Raw genomic sequence first — 21,601 nt, 5'->3', positions numbered from 1 at the left:
GCATATTTGCATTGAATGGATAAGTAAGGACACTGGTATTAAATTCAGGAGGCTTTTCTTGCTCCTTCTCCAATCATGTTGCCAGGAAACTTGCTATGGTGGAATGGGTAGGTGAGAAATCCCAAAGAGAGTATAAAGATGAACCCTGCTGTGAAAGGAAATGTATTTTTTTAAATTTTATTTTCACAATATTCTCTGTATCTGATAGTTAATGAGAAGAGAGCATGAGAATGGTGCCCGTGTAGATAACGAGGTAGGTATACGGATAATGGGGATAAGAATTCATAGAATTACTGTTCTTAATACATAACATATGGACTAATTCTAATGAACTGAGGAAATTAAAAATGCAGTTAAAATAAAAATTACTCTACAAAATTCTGCCTGTATTCAACAAGGAAGCGAAATTTGAACAGTGTGTAGTAATCTCCTTTCCCTCAATTATTGCATCACTGTGATAGTATACAAGCAGATGGTACCTAATGTGCGATTTGGAACTACAATTGAGATCTCATCCAAATTAGACTGCTCCATCATAACAGCTGGAATATGCTCTTCAAAGCATTGGCTGGGACAACACCCAGGGAGTGTGGAATAGTGATCAGTATCTGTAGAACAAGCAAAAGAATAGTTTACAATAGGGAGTTTTCAATGGTTATAGTTCATTAATATACCAATAACAATCCATAACAAATATACAGCAATGCAATATAGGTTTACTTTTGTACATTAACAAATATTTAATCCTCAGTGCAAACAAAGCAATTCAGAATTGAGGGAAATGAAATTATTTTTCTAATTTGTTTAATTTAATGCATTGCACAATACATAAAATAATAGATTCCTAATTAATACTAATAAAAGAAATCATTCCACCATTTTGGATAGCAATCAAGTTTAGAGTCATCAGCAATAAAGTCAGATAGCTTGAACCAAAATGAGGTGGGCACAAGGGTGTGGACCATAGGCACGTTCCTACCTAAAGTGCTGGATGAATTTCAAAAAATTGTTGCTGAACATATCTGCAGAAGATATCTAAAACTTGAGGAATTTAGTCTCAGAGTCTATAAGCTGAAGTTCTGCCTCCCTATAATGTATCAGGGAGGGAGAAAGTTACTTGTGTATTTTGTTCCAGAAGATAATCAAACCCCTTAGATTAATAACTATAGAGTTAGGCAATGTGAGACTACAAGTGAAATAGGTATGAGGATCCATGTTGTTTTGGAGGAGCCTCAGTGCTTGTACTTGACCAAAGTATGAGGCTCTTGCAGCCTATGTGGATGACAGCAGGGTGGATAAACAAACTAACCACAGATCTAGTTTTATACAATAAGAAAGGGTTAATTGATTTTGTAGTTAAGGTGCATTTAGGGAATAGTGATCATAATATGATAGAATTTTATATAAAGATTGAAAGTGATCTAGTTTGCCTTATTAATTAGGCATGAGATACGAGAAATCTTTGATAGATTGAGAAACAACAATCCATTGCTATCCTTTAAAGAATTAATACATGGTTTACAAGTCATTTATTAGACAATATTAAAAAAAGGTACATTCCACCAATACTGTTCCTGCATTTATTTCTCTTCTGTTTTCCATTTGAAAGTTGTGAGGTGCCCCCTTCCTGACCATAGTGCTTGTGATGAAGGAATGTTTACATTGTTTTTACGGAGATAGCTTCAATGTATTTATTGAGGAAGTATATAAAAAAGGAAAAATGTATTTCCAAGTGTGCATGTCTTGTACTTGCAGTCCTTCTTTCAGGTGTAACAGCACTCAGGTAGCAGCTGCCTTTGACCTTCTGACATGGCTTCTGCTTGTGAGAGTGAGGAGGTGCTGGTGAGTTACTGCCATGCAGTTGGAAGATGGTATGCACAGCTGGCATTACATCAATGATGGGATGCAGTGAAAGCTAAAGGTAGAATATAGCAGACTATTTTGTGTTGGATATGACACAGAATTCTTCAGTAGCATAGATTCACTTGGCTAGGAAGCAATGAAGTGCAGGTACACGAAATTGATTCTTGTGATGAGTCCCATGTCTTCATTAGAAATAAAGCTCAGATAATCTGCTATTTGGAAGTATCCGACTATCTGGAAATCCTGATGGTTCAGCATCTGGCTCACAAGGTGCTAATTCCAGTGCTCCCTTTCAAATTCAAGGGCCCTGGTTCTGGCTCTTCCTTGAAACTCACCTGGTTCTATTTCTTGTCCTTCCTGGTACACTGGAAAATTTATTATTCTATTGTGTAACATAAAGTGAATTAAAAGTGTGTTGAAGTATTAATAGGAATAACATCTAAATGTCTGGAAAATCTGCTAATCCAGCACCATCAAGGTACCAGGTGTGCTGGATTAACAGAGTTTTACTGTATTCAATAAGGCCATCAAGTGATTGTTCCTTCTGACTGGAGAGCTCAGAATTAAGACTCATATTGTGAAGAAAAAAAGTCAGCCAGTAAGGACATGAATGACAAATTGCTGAAAAGTTTTGCTACTTCCTTCTCCAGAAGTCTCCGGATCCTGTCACAAAGCATACTCAAGACTGAGATTGGTAGGTCTTTGAATCAAGGAATATGAGACTCGGGCACAAAAGTGAACTTGAGGTGTAAAATTCTCCATAATTGTATTAAAAGGCAGAACAGGCCTGAGACTCCTCAAGTTACTTGATCAGTGGTCCATCACTATTCAAACTGAATGGTGATCTAATCCAATTTGTTAATTGTTGAATTGCATGCTGTTTTAGCTATTTTGTCTATTCTAGTCCTGTGCAGTTTTTCTCGGGTGACCTTTATAGTTGCACTTGGTGCTACTCTTTTTATATTCCTTGAACCAAGGTTGATCTCCAGACTTGGTAGAGTGAAGGATATGCCACCCAAGTCATTACAGATTGTGGTGGAATACGATAATGCTTCTGCTGATGATCCATAGTGCCTAATGGATGATCAGTTCTGAGCTGTCAGGTCTATAATAAACTTGTCCCTTTTTAACATGTTGGTGTCAGCAGTGTGAACATGTCTCTATGAAGGATTAGTGATTGTAACTCTCATCAATACTGATGACTACATCTGCAATAGACAAATTGATGAGAATATCAAACAGGTTTATCCCTGGTGTGGTTCTCTCACCACCTCCCATTATGTCTTTTGGAACCCAGTCAACTCAGTAGTAGTGATATGAAAACACTTTTGATAGTCGACGTTGAAGTCTCTCACCCTGTGCCAATAGCAAGATTTTGTAGAAAGTCATTTAAATTACAGAGTCAGGGAATCCTTCAGTGAAGTATTCTGTGTAGGTGAACCTGTTAAGCATGATCTGAGAAGATTTTATGTGAATTCTCCTGTATACTTATTGATGGACGATGTTGCTGTAAGGGTTGTGGTCAGGAGAAGGTCACTTCATTTACATTGGCAAATTTTATTTTGCTTGTTACTTATGAAAATTGTCTCTATTAGGAAGCTCCTTTCATCCCATGCAGCCAATCCTAGCCTACTATGTGCAGCTGGGAGAACTTCACCTGGTAGCTGCCGCCGCCTTTTACTTCTGCTTATCTACAGGCTCTACCTCCAAGGCCCTGAAGCTTTGCAGCTCCTTGTAGCTCTTCTTTCAGCCCAACTGCTAGTTTTAGTTGGCTAGATGCAGACAACTAAGTCTCCTCATCTGTTTGACTTGTACAGTGAATAAATATTGTGCAGTTTGTGGGGAACAATATTTTAATACATATGTCTGATCCTGAGGTAAAGCCAATAGCTAAATAAGTGAAGTGAACCACCTGAATTCCAGTGCCAGGGTGGGCCAGTTCAATGTGACCTAATATCTTCTAGCGATGGTCTACACAAGTGTTATATATGAAGTGATATTATTATGCATTCATCCAGGATAAGAAATGACTGATCTAAGCAAGAACAATTTGTAGCATGAAGTGCCCAGATGATCTTTGATTTGATGATAGTAGTTCAATTGTGTTCCATTCCAGGAAACACAGGGTGCAGGGAGTGGGAATTCATATGAGATTACTGAAAAGATGCTATGTGTCCAAATTTCCAGGCAGTGACATTTTTGTTGGCAAAGCCCTATGTGTGTTAAACTACTAAATATTGTTTAAAAGTTTCCAGAGACTCTTTTGGCTTTAGGATAGGTAGCAATCTCACCTTGGAGTTAGAACATCTAGGTTTCAAGTCCCACTCCAGAGACTGGAAAGACAAAATCTAAGCTAACACACCAATGAATTACTTATGAAGCATTGCATGGTTAAAGGTGCCATCTTTCAGAACAAAATGTTAAACCATGGTTCAATATTTCCTGAGGTGCCTGTAAAATATACCAAAGTACTATCCATAGATAGCCAGGTAAGTTCTCCCTTTGGCTAAACTCTCATCACTAAAGTACAATTTCTAATTTTAATCACACTCCTTTATGGGGGAACATGCTGCTGCATATTAAATCCCCTGCTGCATTTCTTATATTTTCTAAAATTTCTTGTGGTAAGCAAGTATACTAAAAGTTGAGAGTGATAGAAGTGAAAGAAGCATACATTCTTTATTTGAATCTCCCATTACTTACCCTGAATATATTGGTGACTGCTCTGTGTGAGGCGCTGGTTGTACAGCTGTGCAGAGTGAAGGAACATCACTTCCACAGTGGAACCTTTTAGCAATGCAATCTGGTCTTCATTGTCTAATGTCTGGAATCCTTAAACAATATACACACTACTGAATTTCCAGACATAATATTCAACCTCTTTGTTTACCAATTTGGAATGCATATAAAGCAAATCAACGACATAAAACTATTTACATAGATCCAAATTTGATGTTTTCCAATACTTTTGCTTCATAAGTTGTGATAATTTCTATTTTTAAAACTGTATTACAATTTTCTTGATCCTCTGCACCTGGAGTATATTTGCTTCTCAGGGAGAATGGAGAGGAAAAAAGCTTGAACTCTAATATGAAAGTTTTAACATTTTTGTTACTGAGGAATTTCTGAATGAGCTCCTGGGAGGTGCAATCAAAGGGCATATGTGTAAATGAAGCAGGAGTCCTTTTAAAAGGTTTCAACCTATAGCTTCACTGGGCAGGTGACAAAATGAAGAGATATCCAAAAGAAATGGGTGATGGCCTTTAATCTAACCTTTCACATTCAAGAGGATCAGGTAGCAACATGACTTTTTTTTAAATAAATTGTCCTCAAAATGCTTTCCACTAAGGAGAAATAAATGCATTCCCAATATACAATAAAGATAAGGGGCGGCACAGTCGTGTAGTGGTTAGTGTAACGCTATTACAGCGCCAGCAACCGGAGTTCAATTCCCGCCGCTGTCCATAAGGAGTTTGTACGTTCACCCCGTGACTACGTGGTTTTCCTCCGGGTGCTCCAGTTTCCTCCCACATTCCAAAGATGTACAGGTTAGTAGGTTAACATGGGTGTAATTGGGTGGCATGGCGTTGTAGGACCGGAAGAGCCTGTTTACCGTGCTGTATAAGTAAAGTTTAAAGTTTAATTGTTTTGATTTGGAAATGTTTGAAATAAATCTGCAGTTGATGAAAATCTGGAAAAAAAACAGAAAATGCTCGAAGTACTCAGCAGGTCGGGTCGTGTTTGTAGAGAGATAGAAGAACAACCGCTTTCTTGCTCTGTACATCACATATATCACTTTATTTCCCCATAATAAGCAAACTAAGTGATTCCAATTCACAAAACAAACTGCTGGAGGAAGCCAGCAGGTCAGGCAGCATCTGTAGAGGGAAAGGGACCCATGACTCTGAACCCGAAACGTCGACTGTGCATTTCCCTCTACAGATGCTGCCTGACCCCCTGAGTTCATCCAGCGGTTCACTTTTTTTGCACCAGATTCCAGCATCTGCAGTTTCCTGTGATTCTGATTCATTTGTTTTTTTAATAGTGCAGTTCAAGAAAAATGAGGCATTCTTGGATTTGCAGTTGCACATTAAATTGTTGAAGCTTTATTTGCAGCCCTATTCCCATTGTGTAATCCGTGAAACACAGAAAACTTCACATCTACTCACCTGGCAATCTTTTAGTAAATTCTACCAATACTTCCACTTGCAAGGTAGCATTCTCTGACAGCCGGAGAAAATCCTCCACAGGATTTGCAGGTTCCAACAACTGAAATATAGGTGGCGGTATCAGATATGACACATGGGGTTGTGAGGAAACAATGTGGTTAATCATCTAAACCCATAAAAGGACTATAACATAAATCAAACGCTTCTCCCCAGAAGTGTCACATACCCAAAGGGAACTATATTAAATAAACACAGAGAATGGTGGAAATAAATGATCAGCATCTCAGGTAGCATTTGTGGAGAACAAAATAGTGAAAGGTCATTAACCTGAAACATCAGCTTTGTTTCCACCCACCCAGGACATTCTCTCTTCTCTCCTCTTCCATCAGGTAGAAGATACAGGAGCCTGAGGGCACGTACCACCAGACTTAAGGACAGCTTCTACCCCACTGTGATAAGACTATTGAACAGTTCCCTTATACAATGAGATGGACTCTGACCTCATGATCTACCTTGTTATGACCTTGCACCTTATTGCACTGCACTTTCTCTGTAGCTGTGACACTTTACTCTGTACTGTACTGTTATTGTTTTTACCTGTACTAAATTAATGGACTCTGTACTAACTCAATGTAACTGCACCGTGTAATGAATTGACCTGTACGATCGGTATGCAAGACAAGTTTTTCACTGTACCTCGGTACAAGTGACAATAATATACCAATACTGAGTACTTATTGCAGATTTACACAATATGTTTATTTTTACTTTTTGGGAACTATCTTAGATCCTATTTGTGTTGAGGTAGGGAAGAGCGCCTTAATTCTTCAGATTCAATACTTTTTTCGCAGAGGAAAATGCCATTTTTCATTCAACAGACTCCCATACCCAGCATTTGCAATTATGAGATGCAAAGTCTTATTATAGGCTGTAATGCTATTTTGTTATGAAATAACATAAATTCAATGAATGATGACTCCTTTCCTTTAACTATATTATCTGGTTTCTTACCATTTCAATCTTTCACCTACTAATCCAGAAACATCCAAAAGTCTCATTTCTGGTCTTCCTGCTCCAGCTGTTTCCACTTTAACTTTATCAGGTAATCAGGTTTAATGGATTAGACCAACCGAACCTAACACCACTTCTTCTATGGTGCTGGGACCATTGTTGTTTGTTGTCTATATCAATGACCTAGATGATAATGTGGTAAATTGCATCAGCAAGTTTGCTGATGACACTAAGATTGGAGGTGTAGTGGACAGCGAGAAAGGCTCTCAAAGCTTGCAGAGGGATCTGGACCAACTGGAAAAATGGGCCAGAAAATGGCAGATGGAATCTAATGCAGACAAGTGTGAGGTGTTGCATTTTGGAAGGACAAATCAAGGTAGTACATACACAGTAAATGGTAGGGTACTGAGGATTGTGGAGGAACAAAGGGACCTGGGAGGTCAGGTACATAGTTCCCTGAAAGTGGCATCACAGGTAGACAGGGTTGTAAAGAAGGCTTTCGGCATCCTGGCATTCATAAATCAAAGTATTGAGTATAGGAGTTGGGATGTTATGGTGAGGTTGTATAAGACATTGGTGAGGCCATATTTGGAGTATTGAGTGCAGTTCTGGTCACCTAACTAAAGGAAGGATATCAGTAAGATTGAACGAGTGCAGAGAAGATTTACTAGAATGTTGCTGGGTCTTCAGGGTTGAGTTACAGGGAAAGATTGAACAGGTTAGGACTTTATTCCTTGGAACGTAGAAGAATGAGGGGAGATTTGATAGAAGTTTACAAAATTTTGAGGGGTATAGACAGAGTTAATGCGAGTAGGCTCTTTCCATCTAGATTAGGAGAGATAAGTACGAGAGGACATGGCTTTAGGGTGAAAGGGGAAAGGTTTAGGGGGAACTTCTTCACAAAGAGTGGTGGGAGTGTGGAACGGGCTGCCATCTGATGTGGTAAATGCGGGCTCACTCTTAAATTTTAAGAATAAATTGGATAGGTACATGGATGGGAGTGGTCTGGAGGGTTATGGACTGGGTGCAGGTAAATGGGACTAGCAGAATAAAGTTTCAGCACAGACTAGAAGGGCCAAATGGCCTGTTTTCTGTGCTGTAGTGTTCTATGGTTCTAGATGAAGTGTTCTTACATTGTTCATGTAGAAATTCATTTGCTGTGATAGAATACTTAGCCACAACAGCCTTGATTGCTAAAGTACTGCTCATAAATGCATTGGTGCACAATTCACTGAATGTTCCTGGAACAGCTTTACACAAGGCATTGTCTGTCCTTCACTTTCTGTGCCAGTGCAGAGCACAAGAAGGAGAAAAAGTAAGTTGCGGACCAAGGTGGTCACTGGATTAAAAAAGGGACATCACAACATGAGGTAATTAGGCCTGTGATGGTGGAGGAGTTGTTGTAGGGGTTGGGGGAGGTGGGAGTTTGGATGAGCAGAACTGGGGCTTGGATGAGTGGGGACTTGGGTCAGGAGATCAGTGAGTAGGGCTGATCGGTGGGTGAGGAGGGGTTGGATGAGGGTTGTAAACTGGGCTGGGGGGTGCAGGAGGGAGAGATGAAGTTCATTAGATAAATAAATAAAGTAAAAAGGGACCTCCTTGAGTTCGTTCCCAGGAATGATCTGGAATCTGGGGACCTGCACGGGAATCCACTCTAAATCATGTTGACAAAGCCAAAAAAATGCTATTCAAACTTGGTTTAGCTGAGTACATAATGACAAGCTGTGATTGGGCCAACATGATGTAATTCCTTCCAGCAAATGCTCTAAATTATTGTTACACCAGGAATGACTTCATTAGGTACCCGTTCAGCCGAGATCAGCTGCTCTGTACTTCATGATTTGTGACTGGAAATGATTTGTTAAATTGCTCAAATGGGTGATTCAATTTGGATATTAGAATGTTCCAGGTGGAGATATACTGATTGTAATACACAATACTGCAAAAGGCAGCATTATGTGACCAAATTTTCAGGCAGTTAACTTACTTTTACTCCTAATTCTCATACACTTGTTATCTATTAAAATATAAACTGTGTCCAACAAAATGTTTTTTCCATATCTTATACAAGATGGAAACAATACTAAATTGGTTAGAAAGCTGTTCTAAGCACATCAACGTGGATGATTTACAATGCAATTGTCAAAATTTAATAATGCACTTATACAATCTCTACAAAACCACATAACACTGTTCTGCTGCTGAACTGAAGATGGTATCATAAACCAAATTTGCCATTGATTCTTTTGAGGCAATGGTATTGATATGGCTATAATATTTGAACAGAAGAAGTTGTTTTCAATCTGCATATTACATACGTATTTTCTTGCTGCTTCTTGGGGTATTCGGTACTTGTGATGAGCTTCTACAATGTAATCAAGGAGCTGTTGTTGTTCAGCTGTAAACTCTACTCTCTCCTGGATCTGTATAAACAATAAAAAGGTATTTTTACTACTCAGCAGCTCAGTGCAATCTCAGCAGCCTTCATCTAAGTTAGATGCACTGTCGAGAAGAACGGAGCCTAGATCTGTAATACATATTGATGTGGTTTCACAGAGAACTATATGCAGAATTCCATATAAGTAGCAGGGAATATACACAAATCACAAAGCAAATCCCATCATTTGCACATCACTATTGTGAAAATCTTTGAACATTGGCACCTTTCATTGGCATCTTCATTATTTTTAAGACAAATGAGCTCACCAATCATTAATTTGTTTAACAATCTACCTTTTCAACATGTAAAAATGGAATTTCCATGCAGTGTTGATTGTAGTAGGTAGTAGTTATCTGCAGATGATTTCAAACTACATACATGATTGATACGAGCTTTCAAAAAGAAGAATGTTCTTTTACATGAATAAAAGTTGCTCTCCCACTACGCCAGAGATCTAGCACTGCCACTGAGTAAGATGAAACATTAGCCCCACACACTGGCCCTTTCCCTTTTAGTGGCTATCTCTGAGAAACCGGCAGAAGAAAACATAAAAGCAGAATCAATGATTTAATCTCCAGAACCATATTTATAGATGAAATGAAGCACTCTGTACCCAGACTGACCCAGCTTGGGACTGCACTATCAATGGTAGCAATCTGGGTAATTGTGATGAGGGGCAACATTCTTGTTGGCTTCTTCGTAGGATAAACAATGTGAGTAGCATTTCCACAGACATCTGTATCGGCCTTCTTCAATAGGCTATCCCATTGTAGTCCTCTTCTGAAACCTTGGAAACCTCTGTTGTGCACTCCTGCCATTTGGAAGTCGGCCCATTTGCTTCCCTGGCCATCTGCCCTGGCTGCAGCTCACTTGTACTGATGGTTCACCATGTGGAATTCATACCTCTACATCCCACAAGGTGTAAGGATTTGATTTACACTTGGAGTATTAAGTGCAATAAGGCAGCATCTTGCTCCTTTTCCTTGTTGGAGTCCAGCTGCTCAGTGGGGGAAGTAGTGAGGAGGTGGTAATGCTCTTGACATGATGTGTGAAACACCAACTTGTCACCGCTTACCAACCAAAATATCCAGCATGCTGTAACTGAAACGTAGAGCCATTCTCTTCTCCATGGAAGATCCCTTGCAGCTAACATTGCTGAATAATTTAAGTGTAACACTCCCCAACAACTTCCAGTAGATTTGGAGGTCAACTCTGCATATCGTCTATTACTGTAGGTTTCACAAGTAAACAGCACTAGTCAAATGACAAAAACTTAAAGTCTAGTAATAGGGAAATCACCCATACATTTTAAATGTACACATGCTGTTGCATAAAGAGCTTGACAGTAAACTGCACACCATGGGTTCCAGGACAGTCAGTGGTCTTCTACATAGCACCATTTTGGCACATGTATTGAAGAATTCCTATCCACTTTTCTTAGTTTTGTGTAGTAGATGATGGCCTCACAATAAATATGTACAAGAATAAGAAACATACTTCTTTGTGTTCACTATGCGGAAAAATATTCTTGTACAACTCTTAAGGTACCTCTCGTTCCAAACTTAACTTTGAAACACTTTTTGAATCCATCCAGTGATTTTTGTCATAAAACAAACCTTTAATAACAAAATCATAGAATTGTTACTCCTTCGAAGGAGACCATTCAGCACACCAAGTCTGCTATGTAAGAGCAATCCAGCTAGTCCTACTTCCTTGTCATCTCCCTACAGCCCTGCAAATTCTTTCCTTTCTGATGCTACAGTTGAATCCTCCATTATTCTTATTCTTGCAGTAGATTCCAGATCCCAAATAAAATAAGCTATTCCTCATGCTAGTTTTGGTTCTTTTGCCAACCATCTTCATTCTATGTCTCGTCCTTGACCTCTCCTCCAATAAGAACAGTTCTATCTACTTTGACCACGCCCTTACTGATTATCTGATCCCCTTGCAATTTCCTCTATTCCAAGGAGAATAGCCCAGCTTCTCCAATCTATTCATATAATTGATTCTCCATCCCTGAAATCGCTTTAATATATCCCTTCCACATCCTCACTAAGGCTTTTACATCTTTTTTGTAATGAGGTGCCCAGAACTGGGCATAGTACTCCAATTATGGTTGAACTAGCATTTCATAAAGGCTCATCACGACTTCCTTGCTAAGTCATATCAAAGGTGCTTTGCTGAAAGCATAATCTCCAGCCATCGAATTTATTGTGCATACATGGAGTTCTCACTGTCAATCTAACTCTTTGCCCCACAATGATTTCTAACAGAAGCCAGGTTCTCCATGTGGTCAGCAACTCTGGTGCTGCATCTAAAAGGTTTCCAACGAAAAGAATGAAGCAACATGAAACAGCTGTATTTCACTGTCAATTATCTCTAACAAGACACATAAGAACATAAGAAACAGAAGTGTAAGCTATGTGGCCCCTTGAATCTAGCTCATTATTCAATAAAGATGTAGCTGATTCTGTGCCTCATCCCACCCAATACCATAATGTCCAAAAATCTATTAATCTTCACCTGAGCATCTGCAGCCCACTTAGATGAATGATTCCAAAAGTGTACAAGATGCCTGAGTAAAGATGTTTGTCCCTAAATACTAAATGACTCCCTCTTCTTTCTAACACTATGCCCCTCTAAGATGAGATTCTCCAGTTAGATGGAACAGCTTGTTAGCACATATTCCACCAGTCCGTCTAAAATCTCATATGGTTCCAGGAGATCTCCTCTGATTTTTCTAAAGTGCAATGAGTGCAGGACAATCTTGGTTACTGTCTCCTCATTTGAGCAGGCCCTTCATCCCAGGAATCAGTCTAATAAATCTATGCTGCACTGATTCCAGGGTAAGTATATCTTTCTATAAATATGGAGAGTGTAGCGGTTGCTACCGCGGAATAAAAAAAAGACTCTACTCGGAGGGTTGCCAAACAGAACTGGTTTATTTTCCCGCCTTGCGCGGGCCCTTTAAGGGAGAAAACTCCCGCCCAAAGAAAACCAGCAATGACGTAAGTCCTACGTCATCAGGACTTTCCCGCGCGCGGGTTCTCCCCGTCGCTCGGAAAGACGAGGCCCGCCGCCATCTTGGGCCTCGTCGCTCCGACACCGCGCGACCCGACTGCCGAGCCGGTTCGCCCGACTAGACGGTGAGTCGCCACACAACCCCCCCCCAGAACCGGCGAGACAGTCCCCAAGGTCCGTGGGCTGTGCCAGCTGCCGCTTAGGGGGGCGGCCTCTGCGTCACGGCGTGGCAACTTCGACAGGCTGTTGCAGATCCAAATGGGCCGATTTGAGGCGGTCCGCCGTGAAAACCTGTTCCCTGCCTCCAATGTCCAAAATAAAAGTGGATCCGTCCCCCAGGCCATCCAGATGAAGCAGGCAGGCGGCGCGCTCACAACAGGAGAGGCCGAAGGTCCAGATCAAAAGGTCTTTGAAAGCCGGGTACTTATCTTCCTCCGGAGGCGACTGGATGAAGTCTCCAACCTGGGCGGCTGTCTCCTGGTCCAGAGAGCTAACCGCATGGTAGTACTTCGTGGAGTCGGAGGTGATCTGTCGAAGGTGGAATTGCGCTTCGGCCTGGTCAAACCAGACGCTGGGCTGAAGTGTCCAAAAGGTGGGCAGCTTGAGGGCCACTGCGTTGGCTGCTGCGCTGTCGTCCATTTCGCGGGTCCAAAAGCCGTTTGGACCGTCGGGGTCACCAATGTAGCGGTTGCTACCGAGGAATAAAACAAGACTCTACTCGGAGGGTTGCCAAACAGAACTGGTTTATTTTCCCGCCTTGCGCGGGCCCTTTAAGGGAGAAAACTCCCGCCCAAAGAAAACCGGCAATGACATAAGTCCTACGTCATCAGGACTTTCCCGCGCGCGGGTTCTCCCCGTCGCTCGGAAAGACGAGGCCCGCCGCCATCTTGGGCCTCGTCGCTCCGACACCGCGCGACCCGACTGCCGAGCCGGTTCGCCCGACTAGACGGTGAGTCGCCACAAGAGCAAAATTGCGCAAAGCACTCCAATTGAGGCTTCACCAAAGCCCTATAAAATCTCAGCAACACTCATAATCCAATTGCCTTGCAATAAAGGTCAGCACACCGATTGCCATCCTAATTGTTTGTTGTATCTGCATAAATACTTAATGTATCTTATGGACAAACATACAACATCCCTCTAGATACCAACCTTTACTGTCTCTCCCCATTCTTCCCACTCCATACTCGCATTTTCTCATACTCTTGTGTTACCACCTTCTCAGTTAATCTGTATTCCTTTGTGTAATCCTCACAGCTCACCTTTCATCCACCTTGGTGTTATTGGCAAATGTACATACAATGCATTGTGCCTTTTCACCTAATTTACAAATATAATTTGTTCTGATCCCTGTTGTATCCCACTACTAAAATGCTGCCAAGCTGATAACAGTACATCTAGTCCTACTCCCAGCTTTCTTTCCTTTAAGCAATCTTCACTTCATTGTAACTTTTACCCCAACCCTTTGAACCCTTACTTTAAGTAATAATTTTTTGTGTAGTGCATAACAAATGTCTTTTGAAAATTCAGAATTACTATATTCACTGGTTCCATTTTATATGCCCTAATCGTTATATCCTTAAACTTATTTGATTTATTAAATAAGATTACCCTTTCATAAAATAATTTTTGTTTTGCCAAATCATATATTTTCTACATGTCTTTCTACCATGCACGGAGTGATGGATTCCAGTATTTTACTGAGAACAGGTTAAGCTGACTGGTTTATTATATTTTCTGTCTATCCTTTCTTATATAGTGATATCACATTTGCCACCTTCCAACCTCTGAAACTGTTTGAAAACCAGGGGAATTTTGGAAGATCAGCACTAATGTATCTACTGTCTCTCCAGCACCTTTCAAAACCGCAAGATGCCAACTATCAGGTAATGTCCAGTCTTAGTCCCCTTAATTTCTCCAGTAATCAATGCAAACATTTCTATTTGTTACTGTTTACCCACTATTTAACCTCCTCAAGAAGATAAGCATGAAATCCTCAACATTGTTTTCAGTCTCCACCTCCATCAGCTAGAAACGTGTGCCGAGCAGCCATAGCAAAATAGAACAATATATGCAAAAGAGTAATAATTGGGTATAATATTTAAATGGAACTTCCAGAAGATGTCAGAGTTTCTGTCTCAGCTTTGGAATATTGCAGTTCATCCCACAAAAGACTTGCATAGATTTGCTGAGCATTCTTGTGTATCATTTTCCCCCTGAAGATGATGTACAACCCTTCTGTCTTTTCTGCATGAAAAACATCTGGTAAATGTACTTCTCTGAAGCCCATCACCATTTAAAAACTGAGATCTTTATCATACAAGTTCAAATTGTCTTACCTTTCCAGCCTTGGTTGTAGATGAAACCTGTTTGTTGTCAACACCGTCTTCCTCTGTCTTTATGCTGCAAAAAAGATCCATGACTTGTTTGGTGTTTTTCCGCAGGCGTTTAGATTTACACTGGATTTCTGTTAGCAAACCTAGGAGAATTTAATAGATACTATTTAATGCTTAATACCAATATTCCTGGAAAAAGTGACTTTATTTTAACTTGCACTGTTCCATTTGCCCATCTCTTTTACGTTTGATCTATATTGATTCATATTTAAGCAATGTCTTTATTTTAAAATCCTCATCCATATTTTCTAATCCTTCCATGTCTTCACAGCGCCCATCCTATAACTTGCTACAACCTTTGGAGATACCTACGCAACTCTTGTATCTTGAGCATCCTGTTTTTGATTGCTCCATTGCACTACTTCCTTATCTGCAAAGGCCCTAAGCTTAAACAATACCCTCTCTAGACCTGCCTGCTTGTGTCTCCCCTCTCTAAACCTGTCTGCTTTTGTCTCTTTTCTTAAGAAGACCCATTAAATCTAATGCTTTGATTCAGACTGTTCCAAACCTATGACAAACTTTTCAACACAGAGCAGAAGTTCCAATGTCATATTGTTTCCATCAAAAAAAAATTGCCTATCTCCACCTCAGCATCATTGTATTAGAACAATTCTAATTGTTTGAACCATAAAATTAAAACATTTGAGAATGGATTGCAATGCAAGTTGCAAAAAGGTTTTGGAAAAGTCAGCTGATCTAAAACAAGGGAATGGTACCAAGGAAAGTTAAGAGAAATAAAACTGAAGGGTTTATGAAGCCTTGAGCTGTTCAATGCCAAATCTTATTTGATAACACCTTTGTGAATTGCTTGAGATATTTTGCCAAATTAAAGTTGCCAAATTTATCAGAGTTGTTGTTGTTATTTTGCACTCCCACTAAATTCTCCTATCAGTTGCCACCCTCTACCCTGCCCAAGTTACCATGATGACTGTGGCACACTGGTTACCTTACTTCATCCTAATCTGCACTGGGAACAGGTCTGTAATGAAACAATTGGTTAAGATTATGGTTAGTATATCATTGTGTAACACATGGATTGGTAGTGTTTATCTGAGAATTTGACAAGGATTGTCCATAATCCATCTCCATTGATGGAACTGAAGGAATTTGTGTGGTCTAGCAAGGCCATATACAGTGGTTGCTGCTGCTATGTGGAAGACAGAATTTTTCACTTGTTGGCACATGCAAACATCGTATACGGCAAACATCAAAGGTTTTTCCAAGAAATTAAAAACAAAACTGCAGTCTTCTGTATTTATTCTCTCTTTTTCTTATCCTTGCAATCAATTTTTCCATTTCTCTCTGTGGTATGTTAACAGAAGTTAGAAGGAATAGGGAAAGGAATCATATACAAATGATCTCGGAAGGAAACTGGGATGTTACCAATTTAGTGTGAATAGGATTGAAGGAGTCAAGGGTCATTTTAATTAGACAAGAGCACAGGAGAGGTATGGGAGAAAACAAAATAATGACTAAGGATGCTCTGGGGAGAGGTTTGTTTCACTGAGCTCAAAAGCTAACTGCTAAGGCAGCTAAATGGATATGGGAGAGAAATTTGGCCACTAGTGCTAAATGCATACAAGGTAATGGCTACTGGTTACATTCTCATCCCATGACGGAACTCAATGTGAAGAAGAAGAATACAACTGATGACCAATAGCACTAGAGAACAAAGACAAATTTCCTCCCTTGGCCTTCATCTTGCATTCATTTTTAGAAATGAGGCTGAAGGGGATAGTGGAAAGGGTTTCAGGAAATTAATGGTAGTGGAGAAAGTATGGCTTATGTTATCTTTCCTTTCCAAAGAAGAGTTTTCAAGAGGAAGGCGAGATCTAGTAGAACTTAATATAATCCAGTCAGATTTTGTCATGGATGCTTTAATCAGTTGTTCACCAGATATGGTCATTATGGTCTTTTATTTTTGAGATTACAATTCCGTACTGAGCTTGTGAGCTGACTGACCTATGCACAGGTCACCTGGATTTTCTGATCTTCCCTTGCTTTGGCAGTGGAACAGGCTCAGTTGACTCCAGGTCGAATGACTGTTTTAGGAGCCCTCCAGTGTCTTCTACAACAGACAATAACAGCCTTTCCACCTGGATTCAACTAAGAGGCAGTGCCTTATTTCCCAGTTATTGTAGGCCTTGCCATGGACAGTCTATGATAGTCCCCTTGCCAGATGAATTGGCTAAGACAGGAGATCCTAAAGAGGTTATGTGTGAGCATTTTACCTGTTGCTCGTCCTGTCTGTTACAGGATCAAGTAATCCCTCATGTCTGTTTGCCTATTCAGTACTATGGCAGGTCTTTGATTTATTTCAATATCACAACCTAAGCCCATTGTCCATTAATACCTTTGCTTAGCAAAAGCCTATTAAGTTCAGTTTTAAAATTAACTGTTGACTCCATATTGGAAGAGAGTTCCAAACCTTAACCATAATTTGGACATAAAAGTCTTTCATAAGTTCACTCATGAAAGATTTGCCTTCAACCTTTAGGCTATGTCTCTTAATCCTAAACTTTTTAACTAGCAGAAATATTTTCTTCCCATCTAGTCTAACCAATCTTCAATCAATTTACTGCTCAATCATTTAAATGCCTTTCCCAGGCTAATTGGTAGCTTTGTTGTCTGATTCAGAAGATTGTGGGTTCAAGAACCATTCCAAAGTCATGACAAAAACTCAGTTTGACACTCCACTAGAATATTATCAGAGATGCTGTCTTTTGGAAACAGAGCTGGTTGATAATTTATATCTGCAAGAAAATGAGAGAAATAGTTGATTATTTAAATCAATAAGAGAGTGAGAGTGATGGATGATTATTGAAACCAGTGAAAAAATTGAGTGAGCTGATCCATTATATAAGCCAGCAAAAGAATGATAGCACTGGTCAATAATTTAAATTGAGATCTTGCTTCTGTCACAAGTGGATGTAGAAAACAAAACAAGTGACGATCCCCGTTATCCTGACCAATATTTATTTCTCAGTCAACATTAATAAAAACAGGTGGTCTGTTCAAAATTATATTTCTGTTTATTGGAGCTTGTTGTCTGCAAATTGGCTGCCATGTTCCCTGAATTATAATAATCGTCATCGTCGTCGTCGTGGCTATCCCTCGAGGTCATGGATGATGGTCTTCATTCCGTTGATCTATTTATGGGCTCTCAAGTGGCTTATGAGTCCAATCTTGGCTCTGAAAGTTCTTCCACATTCAGGAGAGTTAGTTCCAGATGGCAGATCGGGCTTTGGTTGTTGCTGCCTCTCTTTCCATTTTCTTCTCTTTTCCTCTAATTCTGCACATCTGTTGGCTTCGAAGGTTGCTGTTCCTTCTCGGATGATGGCTTGCCAGAGTTTCCTGTCCTTGGCATTGGTTTCCCAATTGTTGATGTCGATGTTACATTTCTTCATGTTGGCTTTTAAGACGTCTTTGAATCTCTTCTGTTGTCTGCCTCTTTTACGTTTGCCTACTTTAAGCTGGGAGTAGAAGATTTGTTTCGGCAGATGTTCATCTTTCATCCGAACAACATGACTGCTCCATCTTAGTTGGTTCTTGATAATGTAGCCTTCAATGCTTGTTGTTTTTGCTTCATTTAGCACGCTGACATTGGTTCTTCTATCTTCCCAGCTAATATTTAAGATATTTCAAAGACAGCATTGATGGAACTTTTCAAGTGCCTTCAGATGTTGTCGGTATGTTGTCCACGTTTCTGATGCATACAGGGGTGTTGGGATCACCACTGCTTTGTACACTAACATTTTAGTGTATGAATTATAATAATACTTCATTGCTGTAAAGAGCTTTAGGATTTTCAGAGATCCTAAAATTAGTACAAGTCTTCTAAAAATCGAGTGCCAAAGGATCAATAAAGATGCATTTTCAAATATAAACTTTTTTTGTGTTTATTAATTACTTACATTCAGCTAGCATCCCCACTGCCTTGCATTTCTTCAGCCGGCATTCCTGACATTTCCTCCGCATATACATATCCATTTCACAGTTCCCACCAGTCTTACATTTATACACAGCATTCTTGGTGATACTCCGGCGGAAAAATCCTGGTTGGAAAATGGGACAGTCTAAGTTTTATAACAATAAAAGAATCTCACGGAAAAGATAATTAGTTATTTAAAATAGACAAATCTATCTATATAATTTTTTAACTGTTTTGTGGCATTAAACATTTCTATTTCTACATCTCCCATATCTCAAGGAAAATCTGAGGACAAAGTTAGAATTTTCTGCAAGGCCAGCTTTTCTCTTGATTTAACCAGAATATTTTTCATACATCCTTTGCATAACTATAATTTCTGAAGCCCAAGTTAATTATAATAATGGATGGTTCTTCACAATGATGCCTTCACAGAATAATACTCTATCAGAGGAGACATTACAGGGTAATTAAGAATCAGCATAGTCTGAAATGTAACAATGCCAAGATACCACCAACAAAATCTACAAGTATACCAATATTAAATGACCAATGTGAATCAAGTTCCCAGGCTCAGGATTAACAGAGAGACCAGTGGTTCTGATGGGTTACCTGTTTCAATAATATATGTAACTAATATGCATTATATGGTTGGATGTGAGACAGCATTGTCATCCATATTTTTAAACTTATCTTAATCCATTTCTGGATTTGCTATACCAATAACCTGGTGCCCTGGAGAGGAAATTAGGAAATCCTGAAGGTCCTTTTCAATCCTGTAAACTGGAGTTCCAATGCAAGAGACAATGCTCGAGTGGAAGCTACTTGTTCAAAATGGAAACCCTGACATCATTCATTAGATATTGTATCAGGGCAGGACCCCTGATGCACTGATTGAAATGACTACCCATTATGGACATAGGCAAGGACGAAATCCGAGGGCAATGCACAGCCCTTGCCAAGTTGGAATTAGATTCCTCCAGTTATTTGTCATTCTGCATGAAGTAGGTTGTACAGCGTGCCAGACATCTGCTTGTTTATGCCCATCAGCCTTTTTCTGTAACGTGCACTATCAAAGTCCTCATCTGACTTTTCCAAGGCCAAGTTCACTCTGGTGGACTCTCCCTGTATTATCCATTCCCCTCTGTATAGTCATGCCCTTAGTGTCTCACCAAATGTACATACATCCTTTAAAATATGTGCAATGTCTTCCTGAGGTAAGAATGAGGAATGGGGAGGCACACACACATTGGAATCGAGTTTCCCTTTGAACATGTGTGTATGCGTTGGGGTATACTAGTAATATTCTTTCTGCCATTCCTCTAGTTAAGCAGTTCCGGTCTAGTTTTGGAGCAGTTGCACTAAAGGCTGATATAAGAATATTGGCACATGTTAAGTAGTTTTATTTATTATGCATTTCTCTCATTTGTTCCTGAGACACTTCAAGGCAGAATTTTTCATCTAGACAATATAAAATTCAATAACCTCTTGAAACCAACAGTTATAAAGACACCGTCAGTAAATTGATTAAAAAGATATTTTTTTGAAAAACAAAAGGCTGAAAAAGATATTGTAAGTGAAGCAGAAATAAACTACTGCAGATTCTGGAAATCTGACAGTAAAACAGAAAATACTGGAAATGTGGAGATGGTCAGGCAGCATCTGCAGAGAGGGAAATGGAATTACTACTTCAAGTCAATTACCTGAACTGAGAGGTCATCAACCTGAAATGTTAACACTTTCTCTCTAGATTGCTTAGTATTTCCAGCATTTTCTGTTTATTTTTATTCCTTTAGATAAGAGTTGATTAAGTCAGCAGAAACTATCTGAAACAATTCTTTTTCAATGCTGGTCTGTAGACATTTATTGAACTGGTTTGTTCATTTTTTAAAATTTTATGTTTAGTGGATGTATTAACTGTTAATTCATTATGTCACCAATGGCATTGTCATTGCTAAAAATCTAACATGTCTATGATTGCACAAAGACATTAGTATTTACATTAAAGCATGTGTCCACATGTAAAGACAGATACACATCAAACAAAATAAGTACAAATACACAAATGGATATACTTGCATACACTACATGTACTGTGTGGACAGTTCTACACACACGTGCACATATACACAGATGTCTAAAAACACATGTATGGCATACTATTGAGGCACATGTACTGATACTCAGGTATAGACATGCATTCACATTGTAATTTTGGTATTCACAAATGATTCACTACTCTCGATATTCCAAAGAATTGTGGTTGAGTTTTTTAATAGTTGTTACAGTTGTTGGTTGTAAATTAGTAATTTAAACTATGTAATTATATTGTATAACTTTTATTTAGTAGGGCTGTGTCTATTTAATATCCGCACATATGTGGTCAGCCAGTGAACACATCAACAAGTTTGATCTGACAGTAACTGCACATCTACTCTTACATACTGCTCCAAGCACCACACCTCTGACAACCCAATAACAAGCTCTATCAATCACTAATCTTACCTAACATTCATAATACAAGTTCAAACATTTACAATTCACAGTTGAGTGTGAATTTGCCGTCCCTTCTTGGGATGACAGAAATGATGCTGCCACTGCAACAAATCTATCAGCTGGCTGGCCAGGATACTTGCACTGAGAGTGAAACAGTGCTGCCTGAAGCAGGACCATCCAGGCCCAGAGACCTGCTTGTGGTCACCCTTCAGTCTTCTCCCACTTCCTCCAGTGCAAGTGACCAATCTTCTTCATTGAAATAGTAAGGCAGGCAATG

At 39.5% G+C, this 21,601-nt stretch overlaps 1 protein-coding gene across 2 annotated transcripts in view; it reads right to left on the bottom strand.

The window, feature by feature from the left end:
- Positions 1-21,601, bottom strand: part of LOC127580831 (bile acid receptor-like) — a 74,227-nt gene that overhangs the window by 9,664 nt on the left and 42,962 nt on the right. For both annotated transcript variants that reach the window (XM_052034756.1, XM_052034757.1), the window contains 6 exons: positions 18,815-18,955; positions 14,844-14,983; positions 9,362-9,466; positions 6,033-6,132; positions 4,567-4,695; positions 480-608 (listed from right to left, as the gene is read on the bottom strand). In XM_052034756.1, coding sequence (XP_051890716.1) covers positions 480-608; positions 4,567-4,695; positions 6,033-6,132; positions 9,362-9,466; positions 14,844-14,983; positions 18,815-18,955 — 744 coding nt within the window. The remainder of the gene's footprint in view (positions 1-479; positions 609-4,566; positions 4,696-6,032; positions 6,133-9,361; positions 9,467-14,843; positions 14,984-18,814; positions 18,956-21,601) is intronic.

Source organism: Pristis pectinata, chromosome 20, assembly GCF_009764475.1.
Source record: "Pristis pectinata isolate sPriPec2 chromosome 20, sPriPec2.1.pri, whole genome shotgun sequence".
NCBI classification, from domain to species: Eukaryota; Metazoa; Chordata; class Chondrichthyes; order Rhinopristiformes; family Pristidae; genus Pristis; species Pristis pectinata.
This window is presented reverse-complemented; position numbering and strand designations above follow the sequence as displayed.